Raw genomic sequence first — 23,544 nt, 5'->3', positions numbered from 1 at the left:
CGACAAAGACGTTGAACAGGGCCGGGCCCAACATGGACCCCTGAGGGACGCCACTCGTGCCGGTCTCCACATGGACATTGAGCCATTAACCACCACTCTCTGAGTGTGGCCATCCAGCCAACTCCTTATCCACCGAGTGGTCCATCCATGAAACCCATCTCTTTCTAGTTTAGAGAGAAGGATGTCGTGCGGGACAGTGTCAAAAGCCTTGCACAAGTCCAGGTAGATGACATCCGTTGCTCATCCCTTGTCCACCGATGCTGTCACCCCATCATAGAAAGCCACCAAATTGGTCAGGCACGATCTACCTTTGGTGAAGCCATGTTGGCTGTCACCAACCACCTCCTTGCTCTCCATGTGCCTTAGCATGGTTTTCCAGGAGAATCTGCTCCATGACCTTGCCAGGCACAGAGGTGAGGCTGTAGTTGCCCGGGTCTTCCTTGTTCCCCTTTTTAAAAATTAGGGTTATGTTCCCTCTCTTCCAGTCATCGGGGACCTCACCAGACCGCCACAATTTCTCAAATATGATGGCCAGTGGCTTGGCAACTTCATCTGCCAGTTCCCTCAGGACCTCAGGATGGATCTCATCAGGTCCCATGGACTTGTGCACCTTCAGGTTCCTCAGATGATCCCGAACCTCCTCTTCCAGTACAGTGGGCGGTTCTTCATCCTCGCAGTCCCTGCTTGCGCCTTCTACAGCTTGGGTGGCGAGACAAGAGCCCTTATCAGTGAAGACTGAGGCAAAAAGACTGAGTACCTCAGCCTTCTCCATGTCCCGGGTAACCAGGTCACCGGTTTCCTTCCAAAGGGGGCCTACGTTCTCCTTGGACTTTCTTTTGTCCCCTACATACCTATAGAAGCTTTTCTTGTTGCTTTTTATACCCCTGTTCAGTTCTGTCAGGGCTTTAGCCTTCCTCACCCGATCCCTGGCCACTCACACAGCCTCTTTGTAGTCCTCCCAGGCTACCTGTTTCTGCTTCCACCCTCTATAGGCTTTCCTCTTCACTTCCAGTTGGTCCAGGAGCTCCTTGCTCATCCATGCAGGCCTCCTGGCCTTTTTGCCTGACTTGTTCTTCAATGCATCCACTTTTAAGGGAAGTGGTTGAAATGTCATCTAGACATGAGCTTAATTTGTCCTAGAGCTAAAATGCAGTATATTACAAACATACTGTGAATTCTGAAAACAAAACAAAAAAATATACCTGGAAACTCACTGTCAGTGTATTCAATCCATCATGAAGAATTCATCTTCTCATTACAGCCTGCCACAAATTGAGCTGCAAGTGTACTGTCTGCAGTCTAGCTGGTCAATTATTTTCCTCTACTTCTACACCAGGAGAATGCAGGACCCAAGCCAACCTGTTTTTAAAGTACTTACAAGCTTTTGGTTAAGTGTACCTAAAGTCCATCAACATGCAAGGCTCTGCATGTCCTCTTCACTTTGATCATTGAGCAAATACCTTTGTTTCCTGCATGATTAACAATGTCAAATTAATATATTTGCCCAGCAGCTAGTAAGAGAAACATCTTGGTTACCTATCTGTGTAGCTCTAGATTGGACCTGAAGGCCAAAGAAAAGCTTTTGCCACATTTCAGCCTTTTAAGTCATGCTTTGTTATGCAAAATTCCTATTATCTCACTTTAGGAAGTGTCTCTGGACATAATATAGAGAAGGCAGAGTGAAAGGTAACTGGAACTGTTCATTAGAATACATTCTTTTACTAATCAAGAAAGACCAGAAAAATAGCTGGAGGGATAACAGGTGAATAGATGACACTGAACCATACATTGTTAAAAATTGTTCAAAAGAGCCGAGCTGTTCAACAATCCAACTATAGTTGGTTACCTTGTTCTGGCAGTGTAAAGGAGCCTCAGATGTGCATACGGATCTCTGAAGAGCTTTGATCTTCTCACCAAGAACTAGCTAAGAGGAGATTCTGAACTGGCCCCAGTCCCAGCATTGGAGGCCAAGCAAGAATATTACCACTTGCAAGTCTTGCAACAGTAACTAAGAACCACACTCATTGGCCAGAGCCTCATTGTGCTACTTACCAGTCATAATCACAAAAAAAGACTTTCTCTGGCTTACAGAATTGCAATCTTCTGATTCACAGAGCCTGTATCAGACTGAAGGAAGCAGAACGTTAACCAGAGCAGCGCAAAAGCTGGATAGCTTCAGCTTATAGAACCTATGGGTGCTATGTTCCTCCTGACTCATTCAGTTTTTCCAGGGATTTCCCCTGGACTGTTCAAGGGAAACAATCTACTCTTTCATGATCAGTTAGGTTGCAATAAGAATTCAAACTAAGAGATTACTTTTTGCAAACTTTCTCTATTTCTCTATCCATCAGGCAAAATTTATGAAATCAAACTCCCTTGATACTCTCAAGGTGACTTCCAAGGTTTCCTCTTCAGAGAGAAAACGAGCTTTACCATTCTTGCTGTCTACATGGTAGGGGAGGTGCAGCAGCAGCTTCCTGTAAAAGACGACACAGGGAATTTCAGTGTCTAAGACCCACTGAGCAATTGAGATGGCAATCTAAGTTACTCTTGCCATGTGCCAATCAGTATATCATGGAATGTTCTTTCAGTATATCTCATTCTCGTGACAAGTTGTGGAGTTCCTCCAATATCTGGTACACATCTATACAGATCTTGAAGTATTTCCAACACTATTATTTTCTTTTGGCTGTCGCTATGACAACAGTTCCCAATGATGGATTGTGGGTTCTCTCCACTGTTCCTGCTTTTGCACAGTGTTACATTTTAAATGCAGAGTAAGGAGGAGCTGCACTGATAATGCTCTCCTGGTGTTGCAAATCTGAATAATGCCTAAAGCCTCAATGTTTCTTTAGGAGTTTGCCTTCTCTAATAAAAATAAGTAAGTGGTGCAGCCTGATTAGAGATTTTCACCAATCCAGTTTCACAAAGGATATGTCTACACTGCAAAGCACAGTTCAAGGATGAGAATGGACTTACAGTTAGAAAGTTGCTGTGATTTTAACCTACATTGAAGATTAATTCAGTGATCCCCTACCTATGGCTCAGGCACATAATATACATTGAAAGGCTGTATCCTGGACTCAGAAACTATTCCACAGTCCCTCACTATGTTAGACATAAAGCTTTTCCTGGAATGGCTGGCAAGCTTTCCAGTTTATCTCCTCACAAGGATGTCTCAGTCTGGACCCATTCAACTCTGACAGTTCAAGTTTACTTGCTCATGCAAAGTCTGGACTCTTTCCCCTCTTATCCCAGGCTTATATATTAACAATATGAATGATGGGCCAGTCTTGTACCTCTACTCTATTCACAGTGCAAACAGAATCAAGGACATTTTAGAATCAAGAGTTCTGCTCAGCCAAAATCTATAAAGCTCAGCAATACAACATGATTGTACAGATGGAGGTTACTTTAAATTGGGTTTTTTGTCACGCTGATTCTTTTTCAGACCTTTTCAGCTGTCTTATAGGAGCCATGTTGAAAGAGGTAGAGTCAAAACACCTTTGCACGACACCTACTGAAGGCAACCATTTGCTATAATTTGGAGAAATCCTTAGAACAGCTGGTCTTAGAATCATCCCCAGGATTACGAAGTTGGAAACAGTTCCTTTGAGCCCTCATACACATCTGTGAGAGTACACTGTTTTTCAGTACATAGAACTTGAAATCTTGTTTATTCCTTTCATACTGAGAAGATTTGCACTTGCATATTTGTGAAAGTAGGACTGGCTCAGGCTGTATTCAAGCAACCATTAGATTTATGGCAAACTTTTTATTTGCTAGGCTTGTGACTACAGACAGCTTGATACTGAGTAGATAACAGCAGATCTGAGTCACCAAAAAGATAGAATTGCAAAAGAAAAAGGATGCTGAGGTTTTCCTACATCTGCATTATTGTATTAAGCTACCTCTTTTACTACCTATAGGTTCTGCAAGCCATTAGCTGAACAATTATTCCTCCTGATTTTCCAGTTTCAGAGCTAGCACTTCCAAACATTCTTCCAGTCCTGTTGCATCTTTGGGTTAAATCCAAAATGAGGTAAATCCAGGAGGTAACCGACTCAGCCAAGTTTTGTTTGTGAGAAAGGTGGCTTTTCTATAGTTAGTCCATTAGGGACAGAACTTACTTGGGCCTTAACCCACAGTCTGCACCTTGAATTTATTTGCAGGAAGCTATTATCATATGGATCTTTCCACATCACATTCAACACAGCAAGTCAGCCCAGAAAGTACTAAGCTTTCTTATGAAAGCACGCTATTGTGAAGAAGGACTTAAAGCAAAACAGACATAGGAATATCTGGAAATCTCAGGAGGGGCAATTGCACACTGAGGGAAATACAGAGGAAGACTGAGAAGTCTGAGAGTATATCAGTCAGTTGATTATTTTTGTAGGTTTGAAATAGCCCTATAATAAAATAACTCAAGGGAAATATCTTTAGGGAAACCTTGTAACATTTCTATCTCTGCATCCATGCCTGGATATGTCTGCAATTTGGCTTTCAACTTCTGAAAATGTATCTGCATATTTTTGACCACTTTCAGTTATATGTTTGTACAAATTAGTATTTAGAAAGCAAACTTCCAAGAAGTCCTTCAGGATGTGGGCAGTTTTTCACCAGACATTTTGGGCCCTTGAAGCTTTGCTATTTAAGTAGCCAAAAACTGTCTTAAAGCTATTTTTACTAGAACAGTATCACCAATTAAAAGCTAGCACACTACACACCTATGTATGGACTATGGCTGTTTTCGTCTGTATCTATTTCTCATGTGCAATTAATAATCCAGTCTTCATCTTTAGCTTTGCTCTCCACACAGCATTCAGTTGAAGGCTTGGTTAAACCTCCTTTCAAACAAGATATTACCTGTATTTCTATCAATTGTGTTTCACTTACTTTTTGGGAGTTCGAAGGTCAAGAACCTTGTCCTGGATATCTAATGTGATGTCTGAGTACTTAGTCTCTGGCAGCTTGATTTTAATCTGAAATGACGGGCAGAGGTAAAGCTGTGATTAGATATGCAGCCCTACAAGCCATAAAAGACCTCAACTTCATGAATATTTTGATGCTAGTGTCAAAGAGCAACATTCTGAGTAGGTAATTTGTATCAGAGAAAATATGACAGTGATAATCATTGCTTTCAATAGCTTTCTGATGTGTATTGATATCCTATTTTCTTCAAAATCCTGAGCTGATACTGTACTTGACAGGTATTCTACATCCAGCAAAACCCCCTGGCTTTGTGTATTCCAAGGTCAGCTTGCTTATACTAGAAAAATTGCACAGCAGTTCTGCCTTCCCTGAAGTTCAGAAAGCAGGGACGTCTTTGATCAGATAATAATGGGACAGGATCTGACACTTTAGACCTTAAAGACTGTCAGTATCATAGCATTCTGCTCACTTGCATACCTTGTAATAAATGCAGGCAGATGAAAACTATCTCCTTCCCAGCCCCTCTCCCCCCCAATATTTTGTCCAAGATGAAACTTAATCTCAGAGCTACCTTTTATTTATCTCAAGTCTGTATGTGGCATATGCATTTGCACAGATTCTCTTGAGTACAGTAGGTATTTGAGGAGATACACAAGTTCCTCAGGTTAGTGTGTGAGGAATCTCAGTGATGGTCCGTGTAGGGCCACTGTGGGAAATTACAAGCTGCACACAGCTGTGAGAACGAGACCTTGGAGAGGGGAGCTAGGAGGGTTGTTACTGAGCAGCATGTTGCTGCTATCCGGGAACTGCTGTTAGCCAGCAGAGCACATACTTGGCAGGCCTTGCTGCAGCCGCTGGCCACGCGTGCACCAACACCTGGTCAGTACTCTTCCACTGAATCTGCTGAGGGTATAAACAGAGGCAGCTCGGAGCAGAGGGAGAGAGAAAGGACACAGAGCACACTCTACAAACAACAGGGGATGCCTGGAAGGTGCTGCGCCTACCTCCCTTCTCTGCTCTGACCCTGCTGATCATCATCCTCCTGCTCAGCGGTGTCTCCAGCTTAGTCGGGTTGGTAAGACTCTCATAAAGGGAAAACAACATGCTAGTAACTGCTTATGCTAGGATCTGTAACTGCTTATGCTAGGAACTGCGTATGCTAGGCTATAAGAGAGCAATAAATACTGTTATGCTTTTAAATATCATATGCTGGGTGAATTTTGGAATCCTATGAACCGGTTACAGTTAGCAAGTGTAAATATAATCTACAAATGCTTGAAGAACTACAAGAAAATCCTACAGGAGGCCAAAGGCAACAATACAGCTTGGTGTTTACATTCCGTCCCTCAAGAAGGCGGCAAGATGGAAAAGGGCAGAAAAGAGCACAAAGAAGGGAGGGGAGATACAGACAGGTTCAGCTCACCACTACATCTTCACAGCAGGCTGTGGAGGGGTCTTTCCTGCTCATTCCAAAGAAGACATCCTCTGTTCCCACAGACTGTTTGAATAAAATCTGATACCTGAGAAAGAGAAGTCATTGCCTAATAAAAATGGAGAAGGGGCAGGACAAGATTGTATTTCTCAGAGGACCATAAATATCTTCATGGCATTGTCTCTCCTCCTCTTCAGTCTCCCTTCACGGCTTCAACCCATCTGTACTGAGTTTCTGTTCAGAGCCATGACTGAGTTAGCTAGAAGACAGGTGAAGATCATTCACCTTGCTCACTCACTTCGCTGCCTCTACTTCACTAACCAGCCTTTGCAGGATCAGAAAATGCATTCTAAATGAATATGATACTTATCAACTAGTCAAACACCACGGACTCTTGGGAAATTAATTTGAAAAGGATGCTGTCACAATTACATGGGTTCTGTTCTGTCATTCAACATATTTTTGCAGTCTGAGCATAACAGTCTTTTCTCAAATTTTAATTCTTTTGCATTCAGCCAATATTTATTTTTTACCCTTTCACATATACAAAATGTAGAATCATGTACTCCCTTGCTCTTGATACCTAATGAATGAGGAAATACAGACTAAAGATTGTATTTAGAACATACATTACTCCTACTGAATTCAGCAAAATAAGTGGAATGAGTAACTTCTCCAAGCTGTTGGAAAGAGTATATGGAAAGTCTTTTTCACACCTCCAGTGTTCATATGCATATGTAATAATTCCTAAGTCAATGAGAAATCTGTCTCATAGCTCTGGATGCACCTCTTTAGCCATCTGTTTTCCTTTGGGGCCATTTTCCTTGATGCAATTTGATGAACTATTACAAAGACTCATACTGTCTTTTTATCTGTGCAACACAGATCATAATTGCTTGAGGCTAAAGAAGCACTGCATTTTACCCAGCATGAAGGGGAAGGGTCAAAAAATATGAGGAGAAAAGCTTCTGTTGTGCCCACAGTACAGACAGAGCATGTTCTATACCTCACAGGTGAGAGTTTCAATACCATGTGTACAACTGTATGTGAGGCTATAGATGATGCCGCATGATTTTCAGAAATGCTAAGTTCAGGTGGGTCTCGGTCACGTGTTTAGATCATGAAACTGAACACCTAATGGCATGACTTAGGTGCAGAGAAGAGTGAGGATTCTGGACTACAAACTAGCCTACAATATGCAGCTTCACAGGCTTCAGTCCATCTGCTCCAGCATTTAGCACTCCAGGATATGGCGTCAGAACACGATGATTAGAAATGCAAAGGCAGTTTTGTGGATTGATCCTGAAGGCTTTCTGACCTCTGTAACATGCCTGATTGTACCTATTTCAAGAACGTTTTCATTATTGTTTTTCTATAAGCAAGGAAAAAGACTCTGGTTTTAGGCTGTCCCTTGACAGACTAAGATTGAACGACAAGATTTAAAATTCAAAATTGTCTGCATATAGCTGTGGGGCCCTGCAAGGCAGCAATAAGGCTACGAGCGGGGCTGCATGTACACAAGAAGAAAGGACCGCAACGATTCGCGCGCTTGCTGACACAATGCCTCGTGCTAGGTGCGGATAGGTACATGGGCGTAAAGGGTGGGTGCGTTTGTGTGCGTAGTGGGTGTACAGGCTTGCGTAGCGGGCGTACGGGTATATATTGCAATGTGATGCAGCAGTAAATTGAGAGCTGATTCCACGGCGTCCATGTTTGTGTCTGTCTCCCCAGGATGGGATCCCGGTGGGGGGGGTCAGTTGGTTGTCACAGGGCAACATATAGCCTTCCTTCCTGTAGTACTATTTGTCTCTAAAGAGCTTAATTCTTTAAAATTAAAATATGAATTGGAGTACTTTATGAATTTATGAATATCAAAAATGAATGCATCTCGGTGGCAGCAGGAAAAGACAAGTATTTCAAAACAAATGGCATATCTGAAAGCTAGTAAATAGTTTTGCTGGCCTACCTCCCTTCCTAATCTCACTTTATAAAAGAATCTGATGCTGCAAGTAATCTTATGATGGGAAAAACCAACGCTACGTTTCTGTCATGAGATCAGAAGGTTTCCAAGGGAGAGGTTAAAAATCACTCCTCATGTGTTGCTTTAGATGCAACACTGATATCCTTCCTTTCTCCTTGCATGACACAAGGATGGATGTTTCACTCAAATGTAGTAGATGCTGTTTAACCCATTTTTCCATTAATGCTATGTAAAGCTCATGCAGGCAGTCTCAGCTCACTTACTCTGGCTGTTCTCTAGGGTCCCAGGTATCATAAAATGCAGATCCTTCTGGGACCTCCTCTGTATTCCAAATAGATTTCCTGGTTTCAGGTTTCACTTGAAAAGTACCTGTAAGTGATCAGAAAAATCACACTGTCATGCTTTCAAATGTCTCTGTTTCTCTAGGTTTGCTGAAAACTTAGATTTTTCTAGGCTTTAGAAAAATCCTTGTATCAAAAGCATTCTAGTTAATGATTAGAATCTCCTTCACCTCAGTATTTTATGAATGAGAATTTGAGAGAGAGAATGTTTTCCTTTCCCTTAAATCTCCTTTACCTAACCTCTACGTCAAGGAAATCATCCTTTCAGGCTCAAAATATCTAGCACTTCAAAATGGGTAAAGTGTAGAAGTGTGAAATATTAATATTCACCAAGCCCCCTGACATTAGATTTTTAAGTGAGCAGAGTCACTTACAAAAGGACCTCCTCCTTATATAGAAATCCAGTTCTTTCCGTTAATTGATGAGCACAGCCCAGATAAGGTTCTGAAGACACATGAAAGTTCACAGGCAGAATACTATGGTTTATGCCTGTCCTACACAGAAAAATATTTTTTTCTTGTAAGCTGGTAAATCTGCAACTTGGAAGTTTTTATAGTAGAATCTCTGTTTATTGTTTGAATCCCAAATGAAAATACTCTATTTGTTATATTTTTCACAGTTCCTTTCCTGCTACACTCATCCTGGTCCTTGTTGACCTTTCTTATGGTCATAACTCATGCTCAGCTCATAACTAAGCTGCCCAATAACGTGACAGCATTAGCTCTAGGAAGAACTTTACATTAACTTTGCTAAGACTAAACTTGTCTTCCTTTCTTTCCTGAATACAATCCAAGGCGTTGACACAAATTTAGGCACCCTCAAGATATTCTCATTGTCTGAGAGTCTGCCTTTCTATATGATGCCAGAACACCTGGAGTCAAGTAAAGCACGTAATTGTCCAGGGTTTCCAGGCAAAGAACTAGGTGCAGGGAGAATAGCTGAAAAAAAGTCTCTGTTTGTTGAGGGCAGCACTGAACAAAGCTTCTATTTCTTCCCATGTGTGGTCTAAATAGGGTTGCAAAACTTTTGGGGGGAATATGGTATGACTGCATTTCATGGTAGACTTCATAGCTCTTCCTCCTTATAGGCACAGGCTCAGTTCCATGTAGTTCACTCCATTAAGATCCTTTCAGGTGAGTACTTAGAAGCCCATCTTCCTTGTTTGCTCTATCTAAGCATTAACAATTCCATAACAGTTCTTATATGGAGCTTTTTGCTGCTCAGTTATGATTCCCCTCAGCCCATGACCAGGCTGTGCTCTGTAGTCTGTTTATCATTGCCACATGAGGCTGCTGTGCTCTGGAGTTACCCTTTCAGCTTCTCTCTGTATACTTTGCAGTTAAGCTTTCAGGAAAAGAAGAATTTTACAGTGTAATTGTAAAAGTGAAATGTTATTTCCATCTCAAAGGTCGACGACCACTCTCTTATTGAAGCAAACCCCATCAGTGGTAACTTACTACAGCTTTTATAGTCTACTAACATGGGACCAAATGCTAAAACACATAAACGCTCCTCACCAGTGGTCTCTTTCACTGCTGGTCCAATACTACCAGGAGTCATGGCGCTAATAGAACAGTGTTGCTGCAAAAAAAGCAAATGGAACAGCAATCAATTTTCACAGAGCCCAGCTCAGTAACAAGAATAATGTCAATAAATATAAAGTGTTATCTGAGGTCAAACAAATCCCTGCTAGAATCAAAAAAATACTATCCCACAATTTTATGTCCGACTCACTGAACATTCTCTTTTCTTCAGTCACACCCAGCAGAAAGTGACCTTGACATACTGGATTTAAGCAGGACTCCCAGAAGCACAGTATTACAGACAGATGTGCTTTTTAAGTATTAGTTTCCATGGCATTTTGGCAAAACTTCCATGCTTTGGCTGCCATGAAAATGGTGCAGGAAACCAAGGGTACTACATGAAAACCCCATCATCAGCATTTGGATTCCTTTTGGCAGTAGAGATCATATGAGGCAACAACATTTTCCTCTAATTATGAATCAATTTAGTGCTAATAGGCCAATATGAGGCATTTCACCATATATGAAGATTCCTTGGTTTGATAAAAGTGCCTCATATGCACAGAACATTTAATTAAATAAAAATAAAGACTTCAGTTTACACAGACTTACTCAGACTTAATTGACATCCCTTGTGGCAATTTTCCATTTCTGTCTCTGAAGTGTCATTCATTTTATTAATAAGATAAACAAAATATTTTAAAATCAAGATGTTTACTGCAAAGAGGTACAGCAATAATGCTAGTTTTAAAAGGCAGGCATTAAACACCTGAAGGGTAGTTAGAGTGTGCAGAATCACATCTACCATCTACTGAAAAGAAATTTCAAGGGATATGCACCCCTTTTATCCCAAGTATTACTAACATTGCACTACTACCGCACAACTGCTGGGTCAGCCAGCTGGCTCTCTGTTGAGGAGTGATTTGGAGGAACATTGAGGCACCTGCCATTTTTGTTATCCATGCCATAACATGACTTCTTCAAAATTCTAAGAGACTTGGCGAAGTTTTGAGCCTTCACAGAAGCCATCTATATTGTGATTGCTGGCACGTGCGGCCCTCTTGGGATATTTCTCCCCAGCACACATCTGTGCCTAGATAAAAGCAGCAGTCGCATATTGCAGGAACAACGTATGTTTTCCAAAAGCTGTGATATTCATCTAGTCCAGAGATGAATTGATAGAAGAATGGAAAGATATTGCTCTCATTAATCACGCAGATAATTCACACTAGAATGATTACTCATCCTTCCCTATTCCACAAGCACCAACATATCTATTGTACATCAATGATCAATTATCTCTACAATTCTTCAATGGTTGTCACACAGAATTAGTACACTTGGTTGCCTCTGGATATTTTAGTCTCTTCTCAGAAGTTCAGTGACAACTTTTTTCCCTTTGTAGGAAGTATTTAGCTGTAATTACCTTAATCTCTGACAGACTTCAGGGAAAACTATGGGGAAGTCTAAAGTATCATAAGCTCTTTCAACTACATGTTCTCACTTCCTTTAGGCTGAAAAATTAAATCTCACTTCCATTTTGCAGTCACCATCTCTCCTTGATTTCCTGGGGCATCTTCCTTATTCTCTCCCTCAAGAGCATGTTAGTCTAAAAATATCTTCTAGCTGTTTCAGCCAGTCCAAAACCTTCTAAGGTTTTCATTCTCTTTTTACTAACTCTAAAAGAGAAATTTGGTTCTCAGCTAACAAAGTTAGGCAATGGTACAACATGTAAAAGAAGCAACATTTCTTTTGAAAGACTCACCACATGTTCATCATCATCATCATCTTCTTCTTGAGTATCACAAAGCAGTTTAGCAAGGAACTGCAGAGAAGAGCCTGAGGAAACACCGTCCATAACACTACACACTCCTCACCTATGCAGAAGAAACAAGCGATAGATGAAGAAAGAATAAAATGTGTTCTGTACTGTCTGTAAAGCACAGTTTTCCTGCTGTGTCTTTGAGAAAGATAAATATTAGCCACACTCTTACATGCCTAAGGTCAAAACATATATAAAGGAAAAAATAAACTTTTCCTCTCAGTACTCAGATTACAGCCTATTTTGCTTCAAAGGCATTAATTGCACTCGCAGTGCAAGCCTTACAGTGACTCTTAGCTCTGGTAGAGCCCATGTCAACACGGATTTAAAGCTACTACAGCCAGGATGAGGGCAGCAGGATGCCTTGGTTAAGGCCTGGCTATGGGGGGTCAAGCAGAGATGTTCACGCAGGCTGTCTGCCCGCCCGCCTTGCTCCAGGCAGACTTGGGACAGCCCCAGCTCCAGGCCCAAGCTGAGGGCGAACGGAAACAAAACGTCAGGGAAACCCGCGCTGCCCACGGCCCCGCTTTTAGGCTACAGAGCGGCTCCCGGCCTCACGGCGCGGGCAACAGGGCAGCCCACCAGCCCGCCCTCCCACCGACGCACCAGGCCCGGCCCGGCCCGGCGCAGCGGCCGGCTCTCCAGCAGCAGCGAGCGGCCGACACCGGCCGCGTCCCCCGTCCCCACAGCGACGGGGCGCCGCCGCCCGCCCTCGGCTCCCAGCCGATCGGAGCGGGCCGCCCACGAGCGGCGGCGGGACGAGCCAATAGCTGCTGAGGGCGGGAAGAGCCGGGCGGTGGTTGGGAGACGGGGCGGGGGGGGGGGTGGTGCGCGGCGCGGCGGTGTTGCGCGTCATCCGTGCGCGCGGCTCCGAGCGGCTGGCGTGGTGTCGTGTCGGTGTGGGGTCTGGGTCCTGGCGGTGCCTGTGCCTGTGCCTGTGCCTGTGCCTGTGCCTGTGCCTGTGCCTGTGCCTGTGCCTGTGCCTGTGCCTGTGCCTCTTCCCGCGGGCCGCAGCCGCCATGAACCAGTTCAACTTCGGGTCGGGAGCGGCGGGCGGTGGCTTCACTTTCGGCACGCCGAAGACGGCCGCCACGACGGCTACGACCGGCTTCTCCTTCTCCACGCCTGCCGCCTCGGGGAGCTTCAGCCTGGGGAGCGCGGCCCAGACGCCTGCCGGCGGCCAGCCCGCCGGGCTCTTCTCCTTCAGCACGCCGGGCACTGCCGCACAGCCTGCGAGCTTCAGCTTCGGGACGCCGGCCACGGCCGCCGCGGCTCCAGCAGCAAACGTGTTCCCGCTGGGGTGAGAGGCCCGGGGCTCGGCGGGGGGGGCGTCGGATTTGCTGAGCGGGAGTAGGAGTGGGCGATGTCCTCCCCGTTGCTTCGCAGGTAGTTCTCACGGGAGCTCTTGTGCCTTAGAATTCTCGCTGTGCTCTAGCACGTTTGGAAAAGCGGTTAGTGAGACCTGTTATTTGTCAATGCTAACTTCTCGGAGGGGTGTTAAGAAGAAGCTCTTCCACATTGCAGTCTGTAACTGGGGTATAGATGCTTGGGTGAAGGAACGATAAAACTTTGCGTGCGAGCATGAACTGTCTTGTCGTTTTGGGCCTGAATCTCAGACTGTTTCTTCAGCCAAGTGGGCCTGTTCTGTCCTTAGGCGAGGCTGTAAGCTTTGAGGTGTTTCCTCAGAACTGCTGTTGTCAAAGCTTGCCAGATGGGAGCAGTGGGAGGGAGCTCAGATGGGAACTGCCAGCAAAAGTCAGTTGAAAAAAATAGTCTCATGTAGATGAAGTGAAAAGGGTGCATGGGAGCTGAGAGAATAAGCAACTTCCCTTACGCGGCCATAACTGTCTTCTGGTGCCTGGATGGGTGGAGGCCATTAAGGGGGAGTCAGTGTAAAGAGACTTAGCAGAGGGTTGCAGGTGACGGGAGTGGCGATCCAGTCTTTGTGAAAATGGAAACATAAACCTGGTCAAGTGCATGTCTTTTTTGAAAGGTGGTTTCTGCTGTCAGCAAACGGTCTGTAGGAAAGCCGACTCGGTGCTTGACTGGATGTATGTCTCAAACAGACTGGCTTCTTTTCTTTCCTTCTGTAGGGCAAATGCAGCAAAACTAAACTTTGGAGGCAGCACTGCAACTCAAGCTGCTGGAATCGCAGGGGGCTTTGGATTTGGTAGCTCTGTACCAACCAGCGTGCCCTCAAGTCAAGCAGCAGCCCCTTCTGGCTTTGTGTTTGGGTCTGCTGGCACCACCACCAGCACCACCACGACCGCCGCTGCTCAGTCGGGGACAACTGGAGGGTTTACTTTTTCCAGCGGTACCACAACTCAGGCCGGAACAGCCAGCTTCAATATCAGCACTGCGGCTCCGCAAGCAGCGCCCACAGGGTTGACCTTTGGAACAGCACCTGCAGCTGCTGCCACCACTGCTGCCACCGTAGGAGCTGCAACCCAGTCAATGACCCCCTTCAGCCTTGGGGGCCAGTCTGCAGGTGAGTGCCTGGGCTTGAAAAGGCAGCTGTGGTCAGGAAACCTGTGAGCAGGGAGGGCAAGTGGGGATGGTGTGGAGGTTCTGCAGCGTCTTGCTTCTGCTGGTGTCGACTGAAGCGAGTGGCTGGAATCAGTGGGTTTTCTGCTATGCTCATCCAGGGTCTTCAGCGATGAGTCTTTTCCTTTTACTTATGCTGCTTGTTCCTGTTCTAAACTTTGGGTTATTGCCTTCAACAGCAGCCACTAGTGCACCCACGGCAACGCTGACCACTGGTACCACCCAGGGACCTGCTCTGTCCTTTGGAACCAAACTTGGAGGTAGGAAGTGATTTTAGAAAATAATTACTCAAGACTTTGTGAATCTGTTGTCCTAGTTTTCTAAACTGCAGTCTGGAAATGGGCTGGAAGTGTTTGTTACTGTGAATTTGCAGTGGCGTCAGTAATCTGTGACAGTTCTTACAGCCATCGAACTGTGTATTTTTTATTGCATCCCACGTGCCAGATTCTGTCCTGTACTTGTTGCTGGAGCATAGTGGGAGGGAGGCACAGTTTTAGAGGATAGAGCTAAGGTAGAATAAGAGGCAAAATAGTTTAAAATTCTTACATCCCTAAGAAACTGGTGTAGATAAGCAAATTTGTGTAGTGTTCTCAGCATGGTTGTACAAGATCTATGCTCTTTCTGTTTGTAGTAACATCCACAGCTGCTACAACTGCCGCTAGCACCACCGCTACCACCACAACCTCCATTCTTGGTTCAACAGGGCCTACGTTGTTTGCATCTATAGTGAGTTCTTCAGCGTCGACGTCATCTACTGCCACGGGCCTCTCACGTAAGTCACAATATACAGACTTTATCCACTGGGGATATGTATCCATGAGCAGCATGGTTACTGCTGCTGATCAGTAGTGGAGCTGCAGATGCTGGGGTAATATGGGAGAATTCCATATTGCCAGCTGTTCTTGCTGTTTGCCACCTTTCCTCTTTGTGATTTTTGGGAAACTGCCTTCAGTGGTGAAGGCATGGAGGGTTTTGTTCAAACCACAGCACGCTTTAGATTCAGAGTGGGCAAGCAGCATGTGGCAGTTCTAGCTGCATGTGAGTTTTTGGTTTCTCTGTGTGCGTAGTACTGCCACAACTGAGCTCTCAAGTGATGTTTTAGCTGCTGTCCTGCAGACCTCAGTGCCTTGAGTCTGGTTCCATCTGCCTTTGGCTCTTGCATTAGGTGTTCACGCTTCTTTAAGAACAGTGGCCTGTGACAGTGGAGATGCAGTGTGCTAAAAAAGAAGTATTCACACAGCTGTGTGTTTGCAAGTTCCTCTGGTAGTAACAGGCAAGTTTCCTCTTGCAAAGTTACTTTTATGGCAGGAAATAGTGTCTGTTTTCTGGTAGCTTTAAGGCAGTAGCCAAGTTTTGAAGCCAGTCCCTAACAGCTTTCTTCCTCAGTGAGTTCAGTGAGATGTGAATGCTTCAGTTTTCTTTGGCTGTGGAGGCTAGCCACAGGAAGCGTCAATGTTTACCCGAGTTAATGCTACTGTTCCGTACATAATGCTGTCTTACACCTTGTTCTTAGATGATACTAGGTGGGTTGTTTCTAGGCAAATGCGACCAGCACATTTGCTGTAGCATGTGCAATTGTATTGATTTAGCAAATAGACTCATGCAGAGATTGCATTTGCTGCCTGCTGGTGTCCAGTACCCTTTGCTTATTTTAGCATTTGATAGCGGTTAGATGTTAGATAATTCAAAATCAGTAAAGAGGTGTGACAGTAGCTTGGCACCTGGGTTGAGAAAGTTTCCTGGAAGAATCGCAGGGCATTCTGTCTATTTCGTAGCTTCAACCTGCCTTTTTTCACATTGTGTCTGGATGATCCTTCACCTAAACAGTGATCCTAGTTAACACAAACAAAGATCAGATGGAGATGGGTGAGCAGGCAGGGCAGAGGATTTCAAAGGAGCCCTGTATTTAATGGGTTATGCAAACTCCTAATGTCGTGTTCTGTTTACAGTTGGTGCCCCTTCCACTGGGACAGCCAGTCTTGGAACGCTTGGGTTTGGATTAAAAGTTCCTGGAACAACAGCTGCCGCAACAAGCACTGCCACTAGTAAGAGCTAGATGCTGAAATAACACAGTATTTCCTTCTCTGGTCCTCCTTTTCCATCTCCCCAAATGCACAGTTACTTATCACTTCTGAGAGTCTGTCCACAGCAAAGGGACTTTGGGTGAAGGAAGGCCCATGGGCTTTGATGTTTTAGTCTAGAGCAAGGAAAGTAAACAGATTGGCTGCTCCTTCTCTAGCCTGCCTGTGTAGGTGCAGAATTGCTCCGAGAGATGTCCCGAGGCGGGAAGGGAGAGGCCAAAGACTTGCGGGGAGTGTTAGGGAGAGGTGTTTTATGTTTCAGTTCTGCCCCATTAATTTGTTTCTTCCATGTTACAAGTTTTGAAGTGTAGGATTTCATTAACTTTTCTTAAAGAAAAACCAACCAACCAACAATGCACAAACCAGAGGTAAGTGCTGTATTTAAGTGGCAACCCTTTTATGAAAACCTGCAGTGGAATTTGCTGCTGCAGAGTGTGGGGATTCAGGACTGAACGTCCTCTTCTGGATGCAGTTACTGGTCAGTTTTCAGTGTGAGAACATGGATGCTGCTCAGCTCTCAAGGTCTTTCTGGAGGGCTTGTTTCTGGAGCGACTGAAGAACTTGAACTAACAGTACTGTCTGATAGATGCTGTTAGCTTTGTGAAAACATAGAAATCTCATGTTCTGCAAAGACTCAGGAGAGGAACTGGGTGTGCTGGTAGTTATTAGGTCTAATATTAAAACGTGAGTAGATTGAGAGGGGTGTGGGCTGATGCTGTGTTTCTTTGAATAATGCCCGAGTTAAGTGCAGGCTGCTAGTTCCTCGTTTTGCTGGAGCTACTAGTGAGGCATTTACAGTCTAGTGCTTTTGTGTCAAGATGTGAAGGGATCTATATGAGCTCATACAGCACTGTGGTTGGAAGAGTATATTGGATCCGTTCTCAATTTATTAGATAGCAGATGTGTCCTCTTCTGTTGCTTGACTTGAATCTCTTCTTTCAGGCACTACTTCTGCTTCTGGCTTTGCTTTGAATCTTAAGCCGTTAACTACGACTGGTGCCACTGGAGCTGTGACTTCTACAGCAGCCATAACCACAACAACAACCAGGTAAGTATTTTGTTACAACTGTTGATTTTGGGACTGGGGCAAGAGGCAATATTATTAGTGCTGGTATCTGGAGAGGGAAGGGGAAATGAGTGTTGTCACGCTCATGTACTGGATTTTGATCTGGTGTTCTGTACTGTCTCGCACTTCGTCTCAGTGCACCTCCAGTGATGACTTATGCCCAGCTGGAGAGTTTGATAAACAAATGGAGTCTGGAACTGGAAGACCAAGAGAAACACTTTCTCCATCAAGCAACGCAAGTTAATGCATGGGATCGGACGCTGATAGAGAATGGAGAGAAGGTAAAATGAGACATTCACTGTAACCTGATTTTGGTTGCTTAGATCCTTAAAGGCCTTCAATGTTACAGTTGCAGCAAGCCATTTAGTGGGACTTTCTACTTGTGAAAAAAAAAAAAAAAAAAAAAAGGTGTGAATTATATCTGTGTTTTTCAAAGGCTCACTGTATGTCTGTTTTGGTCTATAGATGTTGAAGCTTGGGAATCTGTCCTCTGTGTCAACTATGTTGTCCAGTATGACAACAAGTTTTGTTAGGGTGGAGCTCTTAAAGCCAAACCTCCACAACTCAATTTTTGGTCTGTTAATCTTTATATAACTGTTTCTTGTTTCTAGAAGATGTTTGTATGGTGCTGGCTTTCCGAGTTCCACCACTCTTCTTTTATGAGTTGACTTTTGAATTTTTGTAGTACAACTGACTGTCCTCTGTTTCCAGATTACTTCATTACACAGAGAAGTAGAAAAAGTGAAGCTTGATCAGAAGAGGTATGAAACTATGAACGCTTGAGATGATTTTGTTTCTTTTTTTTGCATCTACTTGCATTGTGGTATGGCAGATCTAGAACGTAAATAATCTCTAAGTGGAGTAAGTAAGTGGTTTCTTGTGTGGGGGGTTTTTTTTGTTTTTGTTTTTTCCTTTTCAGACTGGATCAGGAACTGGACTTCATTCTGTCACAGCAAAAAGAGCTTGAAGACTTGTTGACCCCTCTGGAGGAGTCTGTGAAGGAACAGAGTGGGACTATCTACTTGCAGCATGCAGATGAAGAACGGGAGAGGACGTAAGACAAAAATCTGCTTGAAACATGTGATGAGCAGGCTAATGTGGTGATGATCAATCAGGAAGAAGTAGAGTTGGGATGCCCGCCGATGTTGAACGATCAACGGCCTTTGTCAAATCTGTAATCCTGTTTTATGTGTGGCAACTGAGATTTTACGCATTAGAAACAGGGGTATTGCGACTGGGAGCCCTTGAATTAGCACGAAAAGCACTTTGCATGCTGGTCTGATTAGCTGTCTGGGAAAAGGTTACTAATTTTGACATAATCGGTAGAAATTAGTGATTATTTAGTGATGGAAGTGATGAGAGCAGAATGCACTATGTGTGGATGAAGCATCCTGATAAGTGTTACAAGCATCATTGTAAACCTTATTCTGACCTTGGTTCTAATGCATTTTGCAGCTATAAACTGGCTGAAAACATAGATGCTCAGTTGAAGCGTATGGCACAAGATCTGAAGGATATCACTGAGCACTTGAATACATCAAGAGGCCCAGCAGACACAAGTGACCCGGTAAATCCGAGCTTTATTTTTTTGTATGCTGGTAAGAGATTGTCGTGGTTTAACCCTAGCCAGCAACTAAGCATCACACAGTTGCTCACTTGTTCCCCACTGTGGGGTTGGGGAGAGAATTGGAAGGGTAAAAGTTGGAAAACTCATGTGTTAAGATAAAAACATTAATAAGTAAAGCGTAAGCCACATATGTAAGGAAAGCAAAACAAGGAATTAGTTCACTACTTTCCGTTGGCAGGCAGGTGTTCACCCATTTCCAGGAAAGCAGGGCTCCATCACGTGTTAACAGTTACATAGGAAGACACAATGCCACTCTGAACTTCCCCAGCTTTATTTGCTGAGTGTGAAGTCATGGTTTGGAATATCCCTTTGGTCGGTTGGGGTCAGCTGTCCTGGCTGTGTCCTCTCCCAGCTCCTTGTGCACCCCAAGCCTCCTTGCTGGTGGGGTGATGTGAGAAGCAGAAAAGGCCTTGACTCTGTGTAAGCACTGCTCAGCAATAATGAAAACATCCCTGTATTATCAACACTGTTTCCATCAGAAATCCAAAACATAGCCCAATGCTAGCTACTGTGAAGAAAATTAACTCTATCCCAGCCAAAACCAGCACAGAGACAAAGGTTATTTTAACAGCTGAAACTTTTCATTTGACCACTCATGGATACTCCGTTGCTTGTAGTTTCAGCCTTGGAAGGGTATGTTCTTTCATGCTGGAATTGGTTCTCTTCTGGTAAAACTTGTATTATAACACAGCACAAGCCAGCCTGACTCCCGTACTTACTCTGCAGTCCTGTTAATAGTTATCAAAGTATCTAGTTCTGGTACGCACTCTGGTCATTTGCTTGTTGTCTAATTTTTGCCTAGTTTACAACTTGTTTCAGAGGCGTTTATCAATGCTGATCTGGCTCTGTGCTTCCCTGCCTGCATCTTTCTTGTGCAAGTCTAAACTTTGTTCAGAATGCCCTCCATAGCTGCTGATACTTATTCCTCATACTACTTTTGTATCTTCATGAAAACAAGATCTGAATTACCAGCTCTTTCTGATATGTATTAAATAAATCTTGTTACTCTTTGTGGCTTTACTGAGAAGCTTTTGTCAGTAAAAATTTCTGTTCAGTATTGCAGAGTTTTTTCCCATTCCAGTTTACTTCTGCAACCTCCAGCCTGAGGTGATTAATGTTGCGGTGGTTCCTAGGTCTGAATTGGAATAAGCCTAAGCCACAGGCACGTACTCTAAACTAGTCTGTTTTCTTGATGGTAAAGATAAGCAAAGCAGCACAGTTGCCGCATAGGCTTCCCAGGGAAAGTGGCTGCAAGGTTTAGTGGAGCTTAGATGTGAGAAACTTGATTGCAGGATGTTCCAAAAGTAGAAGCAGGCAGCCTGTCTCTTACTGCTCCTAGTTTTTATGTGGTGTAACAAATCGTAGAATCATAGAATAGTTAGGGTTGGAAGGAACCTTTAAAGGTCATCTAGTCCAACCTCCCTGCAAGGAGCAGGGACATCTCCAACCAGATCAGGTTGCTCAGAGCCCCATCCAACCTGCCCTTGAATGTTTCAAGCGATGGGGCATCAATCGCCTTCCTGGGTGAACCGTTCCGGTGTTTCACCACCCTCATTGTAAATAATTTTTCCTGATATCTAGTCTGAATCTACCTCCTTCTATTTTAGAACCATTACCCCTTGTCCTTTCACAACACGCCCTGCTAAAGAGTTTCTCCCCATCTTTCCTATAGCCCCCTTTAGGTACTGAAAGGTTGCTATAAGGTCTCCCTGGAGCCTCCTCTTCTCCAGGCTGAACAGCCCCAGCTCTCTCAGCCTGGCCTCCCAGGAGAGGTGCTCCAGCCCAATATGAAGCACAGTAGTGTAGTTGGTTTGAACCCTTTTAGTACAAGTTTGGGACTAAACACAGCTGCGAGGTAACAAGTCAAGGCTTACCCCTATAGATTCTAGCTTTGTAGGAAAAATATATTAAAAAACCAAAAAGAAAAATAAAACCAGAAGGAAGGGACCAACCAAACACAAAGTCCCCCAAAGCCAATTATCACTTATCCAGAGCTTTTGGGGGTGGGGAGAGCATTCATCACATCTGACTGCAGGCTCTCGCCTGCACCGTTTGTGCGGCTGCCTCTACCCCCATGGCCGCCACAGTTTTCACCATGGGCTGGAAACGCCTTTGTGCCCCACGGCTCCTTTTGTGCAGAAACCACCAGCATCCCTCCATTAGCCCACACTCACACGGCACCTGAAGTGCGGTAACTGCTCTTCCTCCGGTCCCCATGGTGGCCTGGCAGCTCGGCATGTGCACTGGCAAAAAGCTGCTGATGTCAGTTTTAAGTCAGAGAGCAGTGTGAGCTCAGAGGACCAGTTTGTTTGTTTTGGTGGGGTTTTTTTTGTTGTGGTTTTTTTTGTTTTTTTTTTTTATTATTTTTTTTATTTTTTGTAACTTGCACCTTCTCTTTCTGCTCAGCTTCAGCAGATCTGTAAAATTTTGAATGCGCACATGGATTCATTGCAGTGGATTGACCAGAACTCAGGTGAGAGTCATCTTGCAGCTTTTGGGGAATGTAAATAGAAAGTGTGCAGCATGTATGCAAGTGTTTCTTGAATATAAATGAATTCCTGAAGATGCTGGAGGAATCAACCAATCAACAAACCAGAAGTAGGACCTATGTGCTCCAGATGATGTTATCAATGTTGCTTCCTGTGGAACACCTCCAGGACTGTTTCACAACAGGCAGTGATATTTTCTGGGCATACTCATACACAGTGGCTATTAACTTGTCTGACTTGTTAAACAGTTATGTGCAACTGTGGCACTTTGTTTGAATTTGTTAACTTACACTGCCACAATTAAATGGACTTGCTGAACATGGGTACAGGCTGGTGCTGCAGATGATCTGTGTTGGGCTGCAGGTGCTCTGCAGCTTTTCTGTGCGGGGCTGTTCAGCCTGCAGAAGAGGAGGCTCCGGGGAGACCTGATAGCGGTCTTCCAGTACCTCAAGGGGGCCTACAAGAAAGATGGGGAAAGGCTGTTTAGTAGGGCCTGTTGCGATAGGACGAGAGGTAATGGTTTTAAAATAGAGGGGGGTAGATTTAGATTAGAAATTAGGAAAAAATTTTTTACGATGCGAGTTATAGAACACTGGAACAGGTTGCCCAGAAAGGTGGTGGAGGCCCCATCCCTGGAAACGTTCAAGGCCAGGCTGGATGAGGCTCTGAGCAACCTGATCTAGTCAGGGATGTCCCTGCTCCTTGCAGGGGGGTTGGACTGGATGACCTTTAAAGGTCCCTTCCAACCCTAACCATTCTGTGATTCTATGATTGCACTGTCTTTTCTGTATTTACAGATAAAAGCTTGTTATGGCTGTGGGATATCCTGCAGGAAACTATGTATTTACTTGTAACAGATTGTGTGCTTCACCTGTAATTTGCATAATTCAAAGCGACTTTAGCAGGTGGTGGGTGGGTAGGGGAAGCTGTTTTATAGAGCCATTACTCTTTCTCAAGCTGCAGATCAGCTTGCAGTTCCTGTTGAAGGAGAGCGTGCTCTGCTCTCTGATGCAGTGCCCTGAAACTACAACAATGTGTTGTGGCAAACAGTGTCAACAGCATGTCCCAGGATGCTTCCGATTCTGCCTGACAGTCCCGGAATGCCTCAGAATACTTTTTAGAGAATCTTCTTTGCCTTGGAGGGTTAGCAGTGCTTTGTGTTAGGTTTTCCTCTTTCTTCGTGAGCTGTCAGAATATTTTTGTTCCTCCTTTTACAGGCTAAACTGTGCAGGATTGTGTTTTTGGGTGATTTTAAGATTAATCACTTGTTTCTCCCACAGCTGTGTTGCAGAGAAAGGTAGAAGAGGTGACAAAGGTTTGTGAGAGCCGCCGCAAGGAGCAAGAGCGCAGTTTTCGGATCACGTTTGATTGAATGACTTGAAGCTTAAAGGATGAACCTAAAATCTCCCATGGAAAACAGAGGTGGCTGGGGACATAGGTCTCCACTGATGATCTGAGTTTGTTTCTTTTCTTGCAACAGAGATACACAAATGCTGCCCTTGAGGGACTGAAGTGGTATGTGACTCTATGGCTGAGCTCTCCAGTCATTAAATGTAACTTGACTGTGTTCAGGTGACTTGACGACTTACTGCTTTTGTGCTGGTACCTGTATGCAGAATTTATACGCAATTAAAAATTATTAGATGTGCCAGAAGAAAAGTGGTTCTTGTGTGGTGATTTGTTGTATTGTTGCTTGTACAGTCACA

General features: G+C 44.2%; 2 protein-coding genes across 6 annotated transcripts; one reads left to right on the top strand and one right to left on the bottom strand.

Moving 5' to 3' along the window:
- Positions 1–1,680: 1,680 nt before the first annotated feature.
- Positions 1,681–12,185, bottom strand: DNAAF6 (dynein axonemal assembly factor 6). Of its 2 annotated transcripts, none has more exons than XM_010129723.2 (6): positions 11,975–12,185; positions 10,204–10,267; positions 8,609–8,714; positions 6,356–6,452; positions 4,897–4,982; positions 1,681–2,477 (listed from the first exon to the last, which is right to left on the bottom strand). In XM_010129723.2, the coding sequence occupies exons 1-6, from the start codon at positions 12,065–12,067 to the stop codon at positions 2,348–2,350; spliced, it is 576 nt and encodes a 191-aa protein (XP_010128025.2). In that variant the 5' UTR covers positions 12,068–12,185; the 3' UTR covers positions 1,681–2,347. The 2 variants fall into 2 exon arrangements, with proteins under 2 accessions (XP_010128025.2, XP_086612733.1); XM_086756607.1 differs by having other exon boundaries at positions 11,978–12,185.
- Positions 12,186–12,999: 814 nt separating this feature from the next.
- On the top strand, positions 13,000–23,311 carry NUP62CL (nucleoporin 62 C-terminal like). 4 transcript variants are annotated; one of them, XM_086756459.1, is made up of 12 exons: positions 13,000–13,331; positions 14,125–14,519; positions 14,758–14,835; positions 15,279–15,347; positions 16,525–16,620; positions 17,599–17,704; positions 17,859–18,003; positions 18,434–18,483; positions 18,642–18,776; positions 19,178–19,289; positions 21,756–21,822; positions 23,119–23,311. In XM_086756459.1, the coding sequence occupies exons 1-12, from the start codon at positions 13,051–13,053 to the stop codon at positions 23,208–23,210; spliced, it is 1,626 nt and encodes a 541-aa protein (XP_086612585.1). In that variant the 5' UTR covers positions 13,000–13,050; the 3' UTR covers positions 23,211–23,311. The 4 variants fall into 4 exon arrangements, with proteins under 4 accessions (XP_086612585.1, XP_086612582.1, XP_086612584.1 ...); XM_086756456.1 differs by having other exon boundaries at positions 15,207–15,347; XM_086756458.1 differs by having other exon boundaries at positions 14,755–14,835.
- The last annotated feature ends 233 nt before the right edge of the window (positions 23,312–23,544 follow it).

This window comes from Chlamydotis macqueenii, chromosome 11 (assembly GCF_036417535.1).
Source record: "Chlamydotis macqueenii isolate bChlMac1 chromosome 11, bChlMac1.mat, whole genome shotgun sequence".
Classification (NCBI taxonomy): Eukaryota; Metazoa; Chordata; class Aves; order Otidiformes; family Otididae; genus Chlamydotis; species Chlamydotis macqueenii.
The sequence above is the reverse complement of the archived record's forward strand: the minus strand, read 5'-3'. Positions and strand labels throughout refer to the sequence as shown.

What these genes read in the sequence shown, in the direction of transcription:
- NUP62CL (XM_086756455.1), top strand. Translation starts at nt 13,051, where the DNA reads ATGAACCAGTTCAACTTCGGGTCGGGAGCGGCGGGCGGTGGCTTCACT. An exon ending in ATAACCACAACAACAACCAG is followed by an intron (nt 17,705 to 17,858) that starts GTAAGTATTTTG and finishes ACTTCGTCTCAG; the next exon opens with TGCACCTCCAGTGATGACTT. An exon ending in CAGCAGACACAAGTGACCCG is followed by an intron (nt 19,290 to 21,755) that starts GTAAATCCGAGC and finishes CTTTCTGCTCAG; the next exon opens with CTTCAGCAGATCTGTAAAAT.
- DNAAF6 (XM_010129723.2), bottom strand. Translation starts at nt 12,067, where the DNA reads ATGGACGGTGTTTCCTCAGGCTCTTCTCTGCAGTTCCTTGCTAAACTG. An exon ending in ATGATGATGATGAACATGTG is followed by an intron (nt 10,268 to 11,974) that starts GTGAGTCTTTCA and finishes CTTTTTTTGCAG; the next exon opens with CAACACTGTTCTATTAGCGC. An exon ending in AGCAGTGAAAGAGACCACTG is followed by an intron (nt 8,715 to 10,203) that starts GTGAGGAGCGTT and finishes GATCACTTACAG; the next exon opens with GTACTTTTCAAGTGAAACCT.